The sequence below is a fragment of the Bombus bifarius genome, unplaced genomic scaffold, assembly GCF_011952205.1.
Source record: "Bombus bifarius isolate JDL3187 unplaced genomic scaffold, Bbif_JDL3187 scf7180000008047, whole genome shotgun sequence".
Lineage (NCBI taxonomy): Eukaryota > Metazoa > Arthropoda > Insecta > Hymenoptera > Apidae > Bombus > Bombus bifarius.
In genome coordinates, this window is record NW_022884413.1 from 1,145,311 (window position 1) to 1,160,286 (window position 14,976).

A 14,976-nucleotide genomic window follows, 5' to 3' on the forward strand; every position below is an offset into this window, starting at 1 on the left:
ATATCTCCTCCTCCTTTCCCCTACCACGCTCGCATCGCACCAAACTCGCTCGAAGACCTCGAGCGGTAAGGTTACATTTCTATCGTCAAGTATTACACGTTTTTATCGATTATGGATAGCCGTATATCGTCGCACTGGCTATGTTTTCCTCGCATTCGCGTTACGTAGATCGAACCGATAGAATGGAAAGTTGGGATTTCGCTTTCGCACGTGGTTTTTATTTTACGAGCCGACGAATCGGGCTGTGACCTACTTCGCGCGATCGTCGATAGGCTAATCGAGAATGTTCCACGAAGAAAAAATGTCAACGGTACAATTACGATTACTCGTTGAAATATATGGAAAGCGTAGGTGTTCGATCGATGATCGAAAATCGCTTGTCGTCCCGTGCTCGACATTTTCCTACGAAGAAAAGTGCAAGTAGAGACGGAACGTCGCTTGTCAGACGGGGCTCGCTTGCACTCCTTCCTTCTTCAGCGTTCTCCCCTTCCCGTCCCCTCTACGCGGTCCGCTGCCACCTTTTCGTCCTCCATCGCCTTCTCCTCGTCCTTCACCTCCTCTCGATCCTCTATTGTCCCTCTCTTGCTTCTCCCGTGGCTCTCCCTCCTCCTGCACCCTTCCTCCGTCCTCCCTGTCCCCACCCCGCCGCCCTACCGGCTGCACGCTCACATGCAACGAGCGAGACCGGCCGGCTGGCACTCAGTTGCCTTTAGCGCCGTGCATCTCCGAGTCAGTTAGTCAGTCAGTCAGTCAGTCATTGAGTCAGTTAGTCGGTGAGTCGGGTCGACGATACACGCGCGACGGAGGTATCGTCTCTGCTCTGAACTACTTACACTCTCTTTTCGCCCGTAACGTTCTTCCCCTCCCCTTCTCCCTTTCTCCCTTTCTCGTTGTGTTCTTTGTCCTTCTATCTTGCGAAATTTATTCGCGTCGCGGGTCATTCGGTCGTGTCGCGTGTTGCTGGCCGCGTGCTTCTCTATTCGCGGCACGTGTGTAACGCTCTGGACGCGGTGGAATATGTGCGCCCGTAGCCCTCGTCGCGTGCGCTGCCTACGTCTCGTCAAACCGAGCCAACTTGCTCGTTTCTAGGAAGTTGGGAACGCGTATCGCGACACGTGCGTAAGTACCATATCGAACGAACAAACAAATCGAACTGCAGTGCGTTAGGAAATTTCCACGTCAACTGTACGAGGTGCAATAACTGTGCTCGTATGTCCCGTCGAGGATCGGTCATAGGGAATGCGTAGTACGTAGTCGCGTTTGTGATGCGCGCTCGTATTTTCGTCGTTGTTTCTCCGACAGAGCGGTGCAACAGTGATCTGTGAACGGTATTCCGTTCACGCGCGCTACAGCCAAAGGATTGCTTTTGGAATCCCGAATGTTGGAAGGATCATCGTCGTGTCCTCCTTTGCCCAGTGGGAAAGATTCGACTGTGCGTCTTATATGCAAACGAGTGCAACAGTGAAGTTCAATGTCAGAAATTCGCATGCTTGTTTTCTCCTTTTTTCCTCTCGGTACGCGTTGAATATTAACACCGCTATACCACGCTCCTATATCTCGCTACATTTTCCTAAAGTTCATACAGGTCAATTATCAAACGACTCTTAGTAAGAAGAGAATTTCTTTCGCGTATGACGATAATAAGAAGAATAACGATATAACGCGCGATATTTAAAACCAGACGTTCCAAACTTTTTACCTTTGGGATAGGTGCAAAATCTTTGTCCGTGGTTTCGTATTCGAAGATTTTTCTCAAAGTACCAGTGTTGGTCGAGAAGCGATCGAACGCGAAGTGTTTATCGGTGTTTCGTCGTAGCACGAGCATGTTTGTCGACATACGTAGATAAGCGTCTCCGATCCTTCGTTGCGTTTATGGTGCATAAAAAGTGCACGGTGCTTCTAACGCGCAATTGCGACCCGTTGTGTTCTGCCTCTCGCGGTAACAATGCAACTCGACCTTCGTGGATTAGTAAAAAGGGAATGTCGTACCTGTTGTGCTTCTTCTTCGCGTACAGTTGCAGCTTCAAAACGTCGCGTCGATGAAACATCTTGGAAGCGAGACTTCGAACGTGTACAGTTCCAGTTAATGCCCGATGAAATAAACTTCCGCTTGAATCCATTTATCCGAACTCGTATTATACGAAGGAAAAGTTATACAAAATTAGATAAACGAAGTTTTGTTTTATAATATTGTTCGTCTGCCTTTCCCTAGGATCGTACAGAGGTGTGCAAAGTTTCTGGTCGGACAGATCTTCCGCTTCGTATTGCAAAATATTTAAAAGAATGTTAACTAATACACCGTGTCCCGTAACCGTGAAACCTTTTTAAAATGTTCGACTCGTATACAGGTACGAGATCGAACACGACAAAATCGGACGAGAATAATATAATAATAAACTAATCTTTGGTTTTCTAACGACGAAGTTTAGGTTTAAGATGATACGACTTTGCGATAGAATAACGAGATAATTAGAATGGGAGAATGATTCGAATATGGAAAACGAAGCGCGGGCCGTGTTCCGAGCAACGTGACGAATGTTTTGCATTTTCTTTTCGATGCCAAAGACCGAGAACGCGCGACGCTAAAACTGTCGCTGGATGCCACAAACATTATCGATCGTGCAAAGCATATTGTCACAGTGTGTCGTAATCAAACGTGACTTTTGCTGCAACGACTTTTGCGGTAGCGTGGGTACGATCATTATGCTCGTCGAAGCGCACGTGCCAAGCGAGCAATCTTTGGCCTCGATCGCTCGAAATTCGACCAGTTTCACGAGCGTTTTAAACGTATTGTAATAAGTTCACGGTACGACATACGAGCCGCTTCGAAGACACTCTGACATTGTCTTTTCTAAACATTACCTTTGAAAATTTGCTTTGTAATTTATAGCTATTTATATTATTTTCTTGCGCCGAGTAAACTTACGACCATGAGTCGTATTTTTCGAAAAGTTAAATGGTAATAATCAATAGTAGTTGTAGGAGATTTAAATACCTAGAAATATCTAATTTAAAATCCTCGTAATATGTAGAGGCTGACACAAATATCCGTTTGAATTCTATTTCGTTCGTCGTGTTTAGAAATTCATATCGAACCGATTATCAATAGTTGCTTTTAGAGTGTGAAAATGTACGAAAACACGAGGCATCCGAGCAGATTGCTATTTGGATTTCAGTTATATTAATAAAAATATGAAATTGTACGAACATTCGCATTTTGTTAATAACGAATAATTATCTTAGATTTAAAAATGGAGTTGGATCAGTTTGACTTCCGAGAGACTCGTGTTATTCCGTTTGTTTCTCCTACGATATACACACGCATACTGTAGTTGTTGGTCGAACTAGTTGTCTCATACTTTCGGCTTCTTTCTTCTTCCGTGAAAAATACCGCCGTGTGTATTCGACGACGCGGATGGATTTGCGCAAGGTATAATGAATTCTTCTCGCTTGAAACGTTCTACCGTGGACAAAACAATGTTACAAACATATTTTTCAAGAGAGCGTGCGCCATGCAAATTTGAGAATTAATATCTTCGTGTAATTTAACAATTATTTTCCATAAATCTTTAAATTATTTTTTAACAGCCGCGTCTTTAATTGCAAAAGTTATAGCCATAGAGGATTATTTCAACGTCATTCGTCTATTCCATTTATTTCTAATATTTGTCATTTTAATCGCCACGCTATAATATAATGTTTCGCGATAGAAAATAATTTTATCGTCGTTCATCCGTTTTATTTATTCCAACGATTTTTAAACTGTTGCTTCTTCAGTTGCAAACATTGTGACAATTCGCGATACAAGATTATTTTGGATAAAATTACGAAATCCATGTCTTATCAACGAATTATTTTCATATACGTGCGTATCGGCGCAGATAGGAGGCTGATTATGAAACGAAGCTTCGACCAATTTATTATGTTTGCGTATTTTTCCACGGGTGCATTGGCTGGTGTATTCGTGAATCATCGTACCCTAACTACGAAAGTACGCAGTTTCAGCGTACTCTTCTCCCTCTCTCGAATCTTCTACGCAGTATTAAGGTGCCGGCTGATCTTTGCTGCGACTGCAACATCGCAGCGGTCAACTTTTTGTTGTCGTTCAAATACGTTGCACACACCAAGTTCCTGTTTCGTCGTTTCTTCGGTTTGTAAACAAGTTTGCGTGCACCCTTCTGTTTGCTTCTCTGCATAGTTACTCGAGGTTGCTCGATGACACACGTATCGATCTTTCAATCTTCTACTTTGTTACCCTGACAAAGTCGAACATTTTATATATTTTTTTTTTCTTCGTTCGAGTTTCTTTATACTTGGAACTTTCCACTTTGTTAATTTTAATAGCTTTTTACATGGATTTATTTTCTTTTAATCCTTTCGTAAAAATTAATCGATCGGACGATTGAAATCGTCGATAAAATGAATTCAAAGATAATTTTATTCAACGTCTAGAGATACTTAGAGCGTGGCAAACGGCGAGAGAAACGTTTGATAAGTATGTAGGTGACGCTATTTCACAGGTCGCTAAATGATTCGCCAAATTCAGTCTACGTCGTGTCTAGTGGCTCGAGGCCATCCGAAGAATAGCTTACGCGTCCAACATGTGAGAAATGGATAACGGGTGAAGCGTGTGTTATCGATTAACTTTCACGCTGCAAATGACAATAACATATCGAGTTCGGTCGTTCTGGAATAAATAAATCATGTATGTTCGGGTCTCCTTTGTTTCTGTGCTACTCGTCTTTATTTTAGAAGACAGATCGATGGCATTGTACTCGAGCTGCCAATACCGCTTCAAAAATCCGTGAAAGCTAGTTCGAAACGTCGAAAACACGTTCTGCATCGTTGTTTCCCATCCTCTTCTTCAATTTTTTTTTTTTTTTACCATTTTATCAGTTTTTATCGAGAATCGTTACGGAGAATCAATCGATGAAAAATCGATCGCTAATAAAAGTACATCGCAAAAGGTTGAATCTCGCGTCGAAATCTTCGTCGTAAAAACTCAAGTAGTTTCAACCACCTGCATTCGTGTCAGCCTCTGCCGTCTGATTCTACTTGCGGAGCACCGGGTACATATCGATTCGTCTTTCTTAGTAGACAGGGTTTGACGTAGCCTCTTCGTCTGTAACCTTGAACTTCAACCTCGACTCCGGGAGCCGCCATTAGAAATACGTCCTCCCTTTCATTCATCGTCGAGATTGATCGTCGCGAAAAAAAATTGATCGATCGAAAAAGAAAAATTAGAAAACCGAAGAACCAGGAGACGATATTCGTTTTTACCTTAGTTAACGAAGGCAATTCCGTTTCCCTGTTGGGCAGGTTTTACATAACAGTGATCGTAGTCTCGCGGCATGTTTGGACGAGCATTATCGTTCAGCGACGTTAGGAAGCGGAGTCGCCAGGCGGATACACGCGACGCTAAGAGAATAGAAGATGCACCGCTGCGATGCACGTGGACATACGTTGCATTTTGCATAATTGGCTGCGTTACGTAAGCATTGTTTCTCCACCGGCGGCGATTGTCGCCGTTGCACAGCCAAGGCAATCGCATTTTACTGCCTACATGCTGTGGTCAAGGTCATCGTTTGTAACACCGACTGCAGGAATTTCATTTACACCGGCACTCTATTCATCCGAACGAGATTTTACTCGGTTCCGGATCGAACGAATTTTTCCCGATTCCAATTATTTCTATCGTCCGTGAATTTCTCTGATTCGATTGAGAAAATCGAAGGGTCTACAGCGACAAACCTTTGAGATACTCTGCGAATAAATTCGGTACGATTTATCGCAAAAATACGTACGTTCGAACTCATAAATATTGACCGAACGCGAGAATTCAATTGTTTTTCTAATTACAATTGTAGTTATCGTTAAATGATAAACAGTTGGTCTGAGAAATGGTGCAGATATCTTGTGCGAATTTTTGTCGAGGCCGACCAGGGACTCTCGCTTTTCTTCGTCGGTTCTCGAACGCGTAAAAAGCGTGAAATATCGCCGTCCGTGACAGTCGGTCGCGGGATTCGTTTGATCTCGCCGATGACGCATTCCAACTTTTCATTTTCGTTCGCTTTCGCTCTCTCGTCCTCCCCGAATCTCGCTGGTTTATTCTCGGTTTACGTACGTATTTTAATCCTCTACGACTTTGCACGTGTTTCCGAAGAATCGATGATCTTCGAGTTTCTTCGGCTTTCAATTTCTATTCGCTGTACTCTGAATCGAATTATCTTAGCAAGTTCGATTATTCCGAGTCAACTATGACGATTAATATCGGATTATTCTAATAACCTTTGCATATCGTTAACGATATACGCTACAACTCACTTTATGAAACAATACTTTTTAACATTAAAAAAAAAAAATTATCTATGCGACGACGTAACGGAACGTATTTCTTCGAAACTGCCCGTATCTCGCACGTAATATAGCAATATCTAATTGAACGTATGATTCATAACCGGAAGTTATCACTGCGTTCGAAGTTCCTTTACTCTCAAGTTCATGGCTTTGAGAAATATTTTCTATGCATACTATAATCGTAATGTTTTTATTCTTCAGCGAGCGTTCTTCTTTTATTACGTACTAAAGGCTGTTTCTCAAGGGGATGGTTGTCATTTTTGCCAAGTCGAACTTCCGCTCACGTTACGCCAGCGAAACTCGTATCGTGGAGCTCGGTTCCAGCAGAAACTCTATCTAGCTTGGATTAACGTCCCGCTCTATTTACCGCACCGCGATACGTTTATCTTAGGTTTCTTTTTTTTTTCTACATTTTTGAATAATAAGCTCGATCAGAAAGAAAAGAACACAACGAGAGAATCGGAAAGGATCGTTTCGCAATTTGATATCACGATAAAAATTGTCGTGACTAATTATTAATTATATATAAAACCATAGCGTACGCAGATACAATTTGCGTTCTTGTTTTATCGCGGTTTATTGAATCATTTTTAAGCTGTCCCAGTTAAGCAAGTGACCGAAGCCTAGGTGTTTCTTGTGAATTTACGATAACTTAATCGTAGAATTGTTTGGTTATATGATTCGAAGTAAGTTGTGGATAGGATCGGTTCTTGGTTTGGATGAAAATTTGAGTTAAAATGTTGAAATTTGCTTCGCGTCCGTTGTCATTAATCCTACTGCTCCCTTACGGTAGTTTTCGCGCCACTTGCGTTTCTCTAACGTTGAAAACTGTCTTAAGTTTGACGAATATATGGAGGAATTCTTGTTTCAAGTTTACGATAAACAGGTTTTTTTTTCGAAAAATTCCAGGGTCGTACCGATTTTTTGTAAAATTCCTTCGTATACTTTTTCACGAAGAAACCACGATATAAAATATTGGCATCGAGTGATGACTTCGACAGGAGTAATACAGAAATTCTATATTTCATACGATATATGTATGTAGAAACTTCCGCGCAAATTGGTCAATTACTTCTTGACATATCATGATATCCAATTTCGAAAAGCTATTTAAAGTTGAGCGTGTAACACCCATACCGTACTTCAAACTTCCAATCGAATTTCGCTATTCTATTTTACACGTGTGCTCTACGTAGTTCGTACTTTTTAAAAACGTGAAGATATTTCCTTTTTTATGCCCGGCGATTAAAAAGAACACAAAAACCGGCAATAAAATTTTGTTCTCTGGAACGATACCTTTATTGGAAATATCAAACAATTTTCCTTTTCAAAATTTAAATTTACCGAATGCCTCTTGATTAAAAATAAAAAAAAGAGAAGAAAGAATAAGGAAAAAAGAAGATATCGAAGCAATAATTAACAAGTACGATAAATCTTTGTATCGTGAAGCAAATTGTGAATCGAATCGCGACGTTAAAAACCAGTCCGTTCGTTCAATAAATCCATTCTTGTTCCTAATCGTAGAACGATCGAGAGTTGACCGGTTGAGCGCAAAACAGCCAAAGAGAAGTGCATTGAACGAAACCAAATCGATACCAAAAGAGGCGGGGAAGTTAGCTCGATCTAGGGGAAGACGGAGGAGGGGGTGGTGGCGGCTAGTCGTTTTTTCGTTTTTCGAGATGAAGCGACCAGGGTATCGCGCGAGTTTCGCTTGAGAGTAGGATCCCTCGGGTTCAGTGAAGTATCGACGAAAAAAGAAAGAAGATAAAAGTGACGAGTGAAAACAGGAAGATCAAGACGGCCAAGATGATGAAGAAGGAGAAACCGATGATGTCGGTGACCGCCATCATCCAGGGGACCCAGGCCCGGCATTGGTCCCGTGGGAACACTTGTATGTATATTCTGATACCACATATATGTATAACTATTATAATTAATCGTTTAAATTGTTTTATACAGGATGTTCCATTTATCAAGAATGATAACCTTCGCTGAAAACGAATAAGAAAGTTCTCGACAAGTAGCTTTTTTTCCAAAGTTGTTAATAACTTTTTTAATCGGAAACTATCGACGGTAACAGAATAATTTCTTGTCGTAGAATATTTCAATTATTTAAGCAAAGTACGCAACACGAAATACGCTACTCCTACGATACAATTGCGTATAATTTATTTTACAACATAATCCCATATGTATGGATCATCCTGTACATGCACGTGGAATGCGATATAACGTTTCCAGTTATTTGCGAAAGCGGGAAAGAAAGGTCCTATTCTTTGTGCCGTCAGACACGTAATACCATTTATTGCATTCCCGAGTCATTAGTTTACGCATGTTTCGCAAGAATTATATGACCAGGCTAATAAAATACCGAGTCGCGTTAAACCTTCTTGAAAGATTGCATATGCGCCATTAATTGCTCGCGTATGCAAGACGTATTTGTTTCTCATAAAGTACTCTTTGTACCGTACTGTTTGTACCGTTTCGTTTTATACTTTGTACGCTGGCCTAGATACGTTGGTCTTTTTTAATTAATCTACGATCCATACGTGTAAGGATTTTCTTTTTTCTTTCCCTTTTTTTTCTTTGATACATTTTTATATACTGTTTTAGCCGTTTATATTATCGTTGGCTTCGTCGTTGGTTCGGTCTGTTATTGTACGAAGTCTATTAGATATCCTTTTTTAGTCAGACGAACATAGGTGATTAATTTACCTGTTCCATTTAAGAGCTATAATTTCACTCGAAACGATACACATCGTTTGGCAAATGCACGGCGAATTATAGCCTTGGCGATCACTCTTAACGATTAAAATTGATGTCACTGGAACCTCCTCGCGCCATGAATTTCAAGCTCTAATGGTACCTAAACGAAACCGACTGTTGAAATGTGCGAATGGTAATTAGCATACTGCTGGTAGACGGTCAATTAGCACCTGTGTCAAGGCTTGCTCTTATCTGTCCTCGATATTATCCTTGTTATAGTTTCGCAATAACTATATCCGTAATATAGTATATTACGTTTTCTGTTTATTTTAAATTCGAATTTATACTTCTATAATTGTTTGACAAATCGCGGAAGAAATATTCTTGTCAATTTTCACAGGAAATCGGTAAATTAAAATTCTTCTTGGATATTTTGAATTGCTTAGGGAAGAATGTTGTCGTGTTTAGATCGATAGAAATCGAGTCAATCCAAATTTTAACGTTTCATTCTCGCTGTACCTTTTCTCGCTTGAACGCGCGAAAAGCTATAGAATCGGCAAATTTTCATCGCAGAGAGAAACGCGATTTTTATCGCCAAAGCGTCGATATCTCGATGCCCGAGTGACTCACGCCGATTCTTCTCGATACCCGCTCGCGGACTGCAGCGTTTAACGCGCGCTCGTCTGCTATTAAGCATAGCATAGGGTGAAGGTCGGCTATTGAAACTTGAATGGCGTGTAGAATTCGCGAGCGAAAACGCATGCGCTCGCGGCGGTCTCGCGAGCACATCGTTATCAGTCGCGGTTTTAAAAGTGGCCTTAAAGCGGTCCGCAGACGCTCGCAGCGAGAAGGTCACGCCAATGCGCCTCGTTATCTACGCCCCTGCCGCAATTTACGAGGCTTTTCGAGCATTATCGCGTGCCCCTATTGCCGGCCAACACGCGGAGTGACGCATTTCAAGCTTTACACGATCTCTTCGTCGTTCTCTTCCTCTTTTTTTTTTTTCTTCCGTTGGATTCTTCCTTTTCTTTCAAAGTTTTTATACGAAGATGAAATGTGTTGGTAGATCGTAGATGGGAAAATGATACGCTGGCTGTTACGTAGAATAACGTAGATTACAACAGTTAAATTACGAATATCTGCACTGGTAAGCACATACAGTCATTCGTAAATGTATTCGTACGCCTTATCGGTAGTTCGCTGATATTTATGCAAATTCATGCGTAGAGATTAGACTTACGTAGAAATTTGATTTACCTACTACATATTATAACGCGTACTGCACTTTGAATATTCTATATATTTTTGCATATTGCACGCATCGTACGCGTTTTATACTTTCAAATTTCCCACGAATGCGTAAAAATCCGCTGTCTACGTATCGGAATGACAGTACGAGACAGTACGTTTCTTTTTCAAACGTGCAAATAAAAAGTTACGACTATCTGCGTGAGAAAATGAACAAAACCTAACGTCGTATCCAAAGCTACGGAATCATAAAATCAATTACAACAATTTCTAAAAATATAGTCGTGAAATTAACGAAATGAGACGTAACTCTCGATGCTTGATCTACAAAAGCACGGAAACTCTAGACGTGTAAGTCAAAGGGTTCTTTTAAAAAAATAATCTCTATCTACGCTCTCATTCCTAATATTTACAGACCTCACCTCGTTCGGTGTTCATAGAAACTGAACTTCACCTCCTCTACGTAATTTCCGCGGCTTTATTTGCTTAGCTTAGACCCCTGGCCCAATCTCCGTTGTACACACGTGTCCACCCGTAGGTTATGCCACGTACACGTGCAACAACGCGCGATAAGAGCACGAGACGATCGGTAGAGCGGTTTGCGCTGGTTCGATTAATCCACGCACCAGCACGAACGCAACCTTGGCACCGATGCGAACCAGCCGTGAAGTGCAACCTCGCGGTTGCACACGTGTGCACCAACGCTACACCTATCGTGTTTGATTAGGTTCGTGCGGCTCGTAACGGTACGTGGGTGGTAGTCGCTTGAGTTTGAGCAATTCTGACCAGACGCGCGCGTTTAATTAACGATTCGAGCGACTGCATCGGGCACCGAAGTAGGTTTAATCCTTTTACACTGGGGACCACGTACGTCGTACAAGAATACGTCGAAAATGACGTTCTTTCGTGGCTGAGATATCGATGCGAGTTATGGTAATGTCTGGAAGGAAAGGAAAGTGAACAGATAGGAAAAAGAGAGGGAAGAGAAAGAGAAAATAGGAGAAGAGGGATTACGGATATATCGTAAAGCTTATATCGTTCGCGTACCAAGCTGTGGATGACAGCGTTCGATCGATGTAAGAGCGAAAGTACCGCGTTGATTCCCTCTGTTCGTTCATCCGATTCGAGTTCAGTGTTACAGGCGTCGATGTTTACAACGAAAGTAACGTCAGATAGACTCGATGATTCACGTAGTTGGCGCATAATCGATCAATATATGCGATCGCAAACTCTTTCGAGAGATGGTTCTTTGAAAAACGCACGAATATTCGTATCTATGCGTTTTAAATTAAACGACATATTTGCTCTCAATTTTGCCTGAACATAATGCCTGAAATTAATTTCCAAAGTTTACGGTATATTTCAATTTTAAACCTACAACTGCTTTATATTATTCGGAATATTCTGCGAAGCGACGATCGTTCGATTCGTGAAAATTCGTGAAATTTCTCTTCGCTAAAAATAGAACCAGATGCATGGTCGTACATCTACATCGATTCCACCGACGTCTAATAAACTCAAACAAGATTTTATCGTCGTTTTTCGATCTTCGAAGAAGACTGGATCACACGAGGTTAATCATCGAAATCCCGTGAGGCAACGAGATGCAGCGGAGCAAGGCTTTGTACAGGAAGCGATCATTCATTGTAGTCACGTTGGCAGTCTTCGTAACGTGGATAGTGACCGATTAGATGTATCTATTACGTGTACGTATCGGCATACGCAATCGTAGCGGGACAATCACAGCGTTAATAAGCGTTTCGAGCACGTATTCGCGTTATGTGGAACGTGTAGTTCTTGTGTCGCCACCGAGTTTCACCGTGAAAGTCGCGGTATCTATCCTCTTTGTTTTATTGTTGACGCAATCACGAATACCAGAAATCGGCCGGATTACTTTGAACGTATATTCCCTTTTCGTTTAAATTCTCTCGTCATTCTGTGACGAGGCGCAATTCTTTGGAAATAAAATAAAATTTTGAAAAGTGACGCTGCTGAAAGTTTCTTCGGCGCGTGGCAATCCTTAAGATTGGAAATAATTTCCTGAAATATCAGATTTACTTTACTCGACGCGCAGCAAACTTCCGAGAATCTTCGAATTGAGGAGAACGTAGAGATGGGGAATTTTTAATCAAAGAGATTTAATTCTTCGTACAGATATCGCGAATTCTCGCGCAAAATTGTATGGAAAAATATTCTTGGCATGCTTCCTTCTTCGATATATCACGTGATACGTCCAAATTTATTTTAGACGGAATACGTAATTTTTTTTTTATATCTAAATTACGTTATTCATTTCATCGTTTTATGTGAAGCATTTAAATGAAGGTCGACGAAGCTCGATAATAAAACCTAAGCAAAGGGATGAACACACGTAACGACGAAAGGCACGATGTAAGCACGTGCACGAGTAGTCGCGTTTATGACGGTTGATTATTGGATGCGCCATGGGGAAGATGACGTTTTGTACCGTGACACATGCAGAAAATTTCCATACGCGGTGCGAGTCGAGCACGTTGAATGCACGCCTCCATTGTTATTCTCCATGGTGTATGTATACCGTTGCCTCCGCTACATTAACTGGAAAAATAAACGTGCATGTAGGATAATAGTCAGCAACCAAGCAGAATTACAAATCTCCTATACATTTCTCATACGAAGATTCCTACAGAAAGTTCATATTTTATTAAAATAAAATGCAAATAAAAGATAAAGCATTTTTTACAAAGCACAGAGAAACTTTTGCGTCACACGATGCATCGTTAACGAATGTAAAACTCGTTAAACTTCCAACGCTTCATTTCGATACAAAACGTCAAACTATCGCTAGAAACAAAATTCTCCTAGCGTTCTATTTATTTCGTCCGTGATATGCAAATAGCCTGCTAAAGTTCCTTCCTCCCTACAGAAACGATATCATAAAAGTGTCCGACTACGCATCAACAAGTTTCGCGAATGACACGCAGGAAATCGAATGAAACGATACGAATCTCGCGTTGCCTCAGGTAACTGTCCACGCGGATTTATTCCGTTTCCTCATAAGCGATCTCTTTCATCCGTGATCTAGCTATTTTTACCTCGTCCATGGAAACTCGACTTTGTCTTCTCTCATCCCCCTGCCATTTATCTACGTATCTGCCAGACATCCGGTTGCTCTTATCGAACGTGAAATCCCCGATGTCGCGAAGACCTTTCGAGTTCTAGAGACTCGACGTGTCCTGCAGGCGATCCGTTCTACCCAGTCCACGTTGGAACTGCAAATTTTCTGACCATCTCGAGCAGCAACGATCTCCATCATTTTGTTACGAACATTGATTATAGATGACAGTGATCTGAATCATGGACATGCTCGATATATAGCCCGTTCGATGACTGGGTAATTCTGAGAACGCGTATCCACAGATTGCTCTTCAGGGTGTTCAAGTTAATTTCACAATGAAATTTGTGGATTTTTGTATTGTTTTTCAGTTGGACGTATAAGTATAGGAATTTTTAGAGATGTTTTTTGCGAGGAAATTTTTTGGAATTTCTAAAACTTCGAAAGATTTTACGCTAAATACGAGGATTTAAAATTTCATTGGTGAAAATGACTGTTAATTGGATTTCACTCGATTCAAGTAACGCTATCTTCTTTCTCATCTATAGTATCGTCTTAAATGGAACATTCTGTATAGTCGAACGTGCGAGTGTAAGTACAATAAGATTGGAATCTCCGATCGGAGGTCGATTTAACAAGCAGTTTCTTTCTACTGGTAGAAACGAGAATCCACGAAGACTCGAAAGTAGGTACAATGATCTTCACTTTGGAAACAATCGAAATCCGTCTTCTTAATCGTTCTACTGGTGGAAGGAAGGTCAACAGGGATCGTCCCGTCTCGTGATTAACGACCTTTTTACCTTATATACATGGCCATTATGTAACCTGGTTGACGTTCGTTGACTAACTTCGTTAGCGTTTGTCGGTGAACAGACGAACAAAACTGTCGACTCTGTTTCTGTTCTCGATAAAACAAGGTCCTCGGGATCGAATTCTTTCCGATCCTAAGTTTGATTTGATCGCGAATCGACGCTGGAATCGATGTAATTCGTTCCAGAAAGATTAGTCGGTGATACGATATTTTTAAGGCTGTTGATATCGATATAAAGAATTTTATGTTGCTTTTGGCGTTTCTGTTGGATTTGTCGATTAGAATTAATAGAATTATTATTACTATTTTTACATTTTGTATATCTTCGTGCTCATTTTTACACTTTGAATTTTCCACAACGAAGCTCCTACCCTTCTTGATTAGACACGTTAAAATATATCGATCAGTTGATTGAAAAAAATCTAGAATTTATTTAATGTACCTGTGTAAAATGATATTTTCCTGAGAACATTTGGAAAAAAGATTCGGATTAGATTTCTATAAAATTTCCGTAGATACGAAAGATTTTCATTGTTATAAATATTTTCCTACAAATTCACGTAAAAATTTGCGAATGTATCTTCATAGGAGAAGAATAAAGTGCCACATATTAGGTTGAATAACATGGATCTATCTATCTATGGCTCGTCGTTCACCACGTCCAACAAATTACATTATGATTGCGTCGAAACTCACCGTTTAATAATCACTTTATAATGGAGGGTTACTGTTACTGCTATATTCCACTAGTACTGTTATT

At 40.9% G+C, this 14,976-nt stretch overlaps 1 protein-coding gene across 9 annotated transcripts in view; it reads left to right on the plus strand.

Annotated features, from left to right (window-relative positions):
- LOC117207857 (retinoic acid receptor RXR-alpha-B) overlaps window positions 1-14,976 on the plus strand; it is a 60,347-nt gene that overhangs the window by 19,801 nt on the left and 25,570 nt on the right. For 2 of the 9 annotated variants that reach the window (XM_033448506.1, XM_033448507.1), the window contains exons 1-2: window positions 644-806; window positions 7,882-8,248. The exons of 1 other annotated variant lie outside the window; for it this stretch is intronic. In XM_033448506.1, coding sequence (XP_033304397.1) covers window positions 8,164-8,248 — 85 coding nt within the window. In that variant the 5' untranslated portion in view covers window positions 644-806; window positions 7,882-8,163. 6 more of the 9 variants (XM_033448508.1, XM_033448501.1, XM_033448502.1 and 3 more) reach the window with 6 other exon arrangements.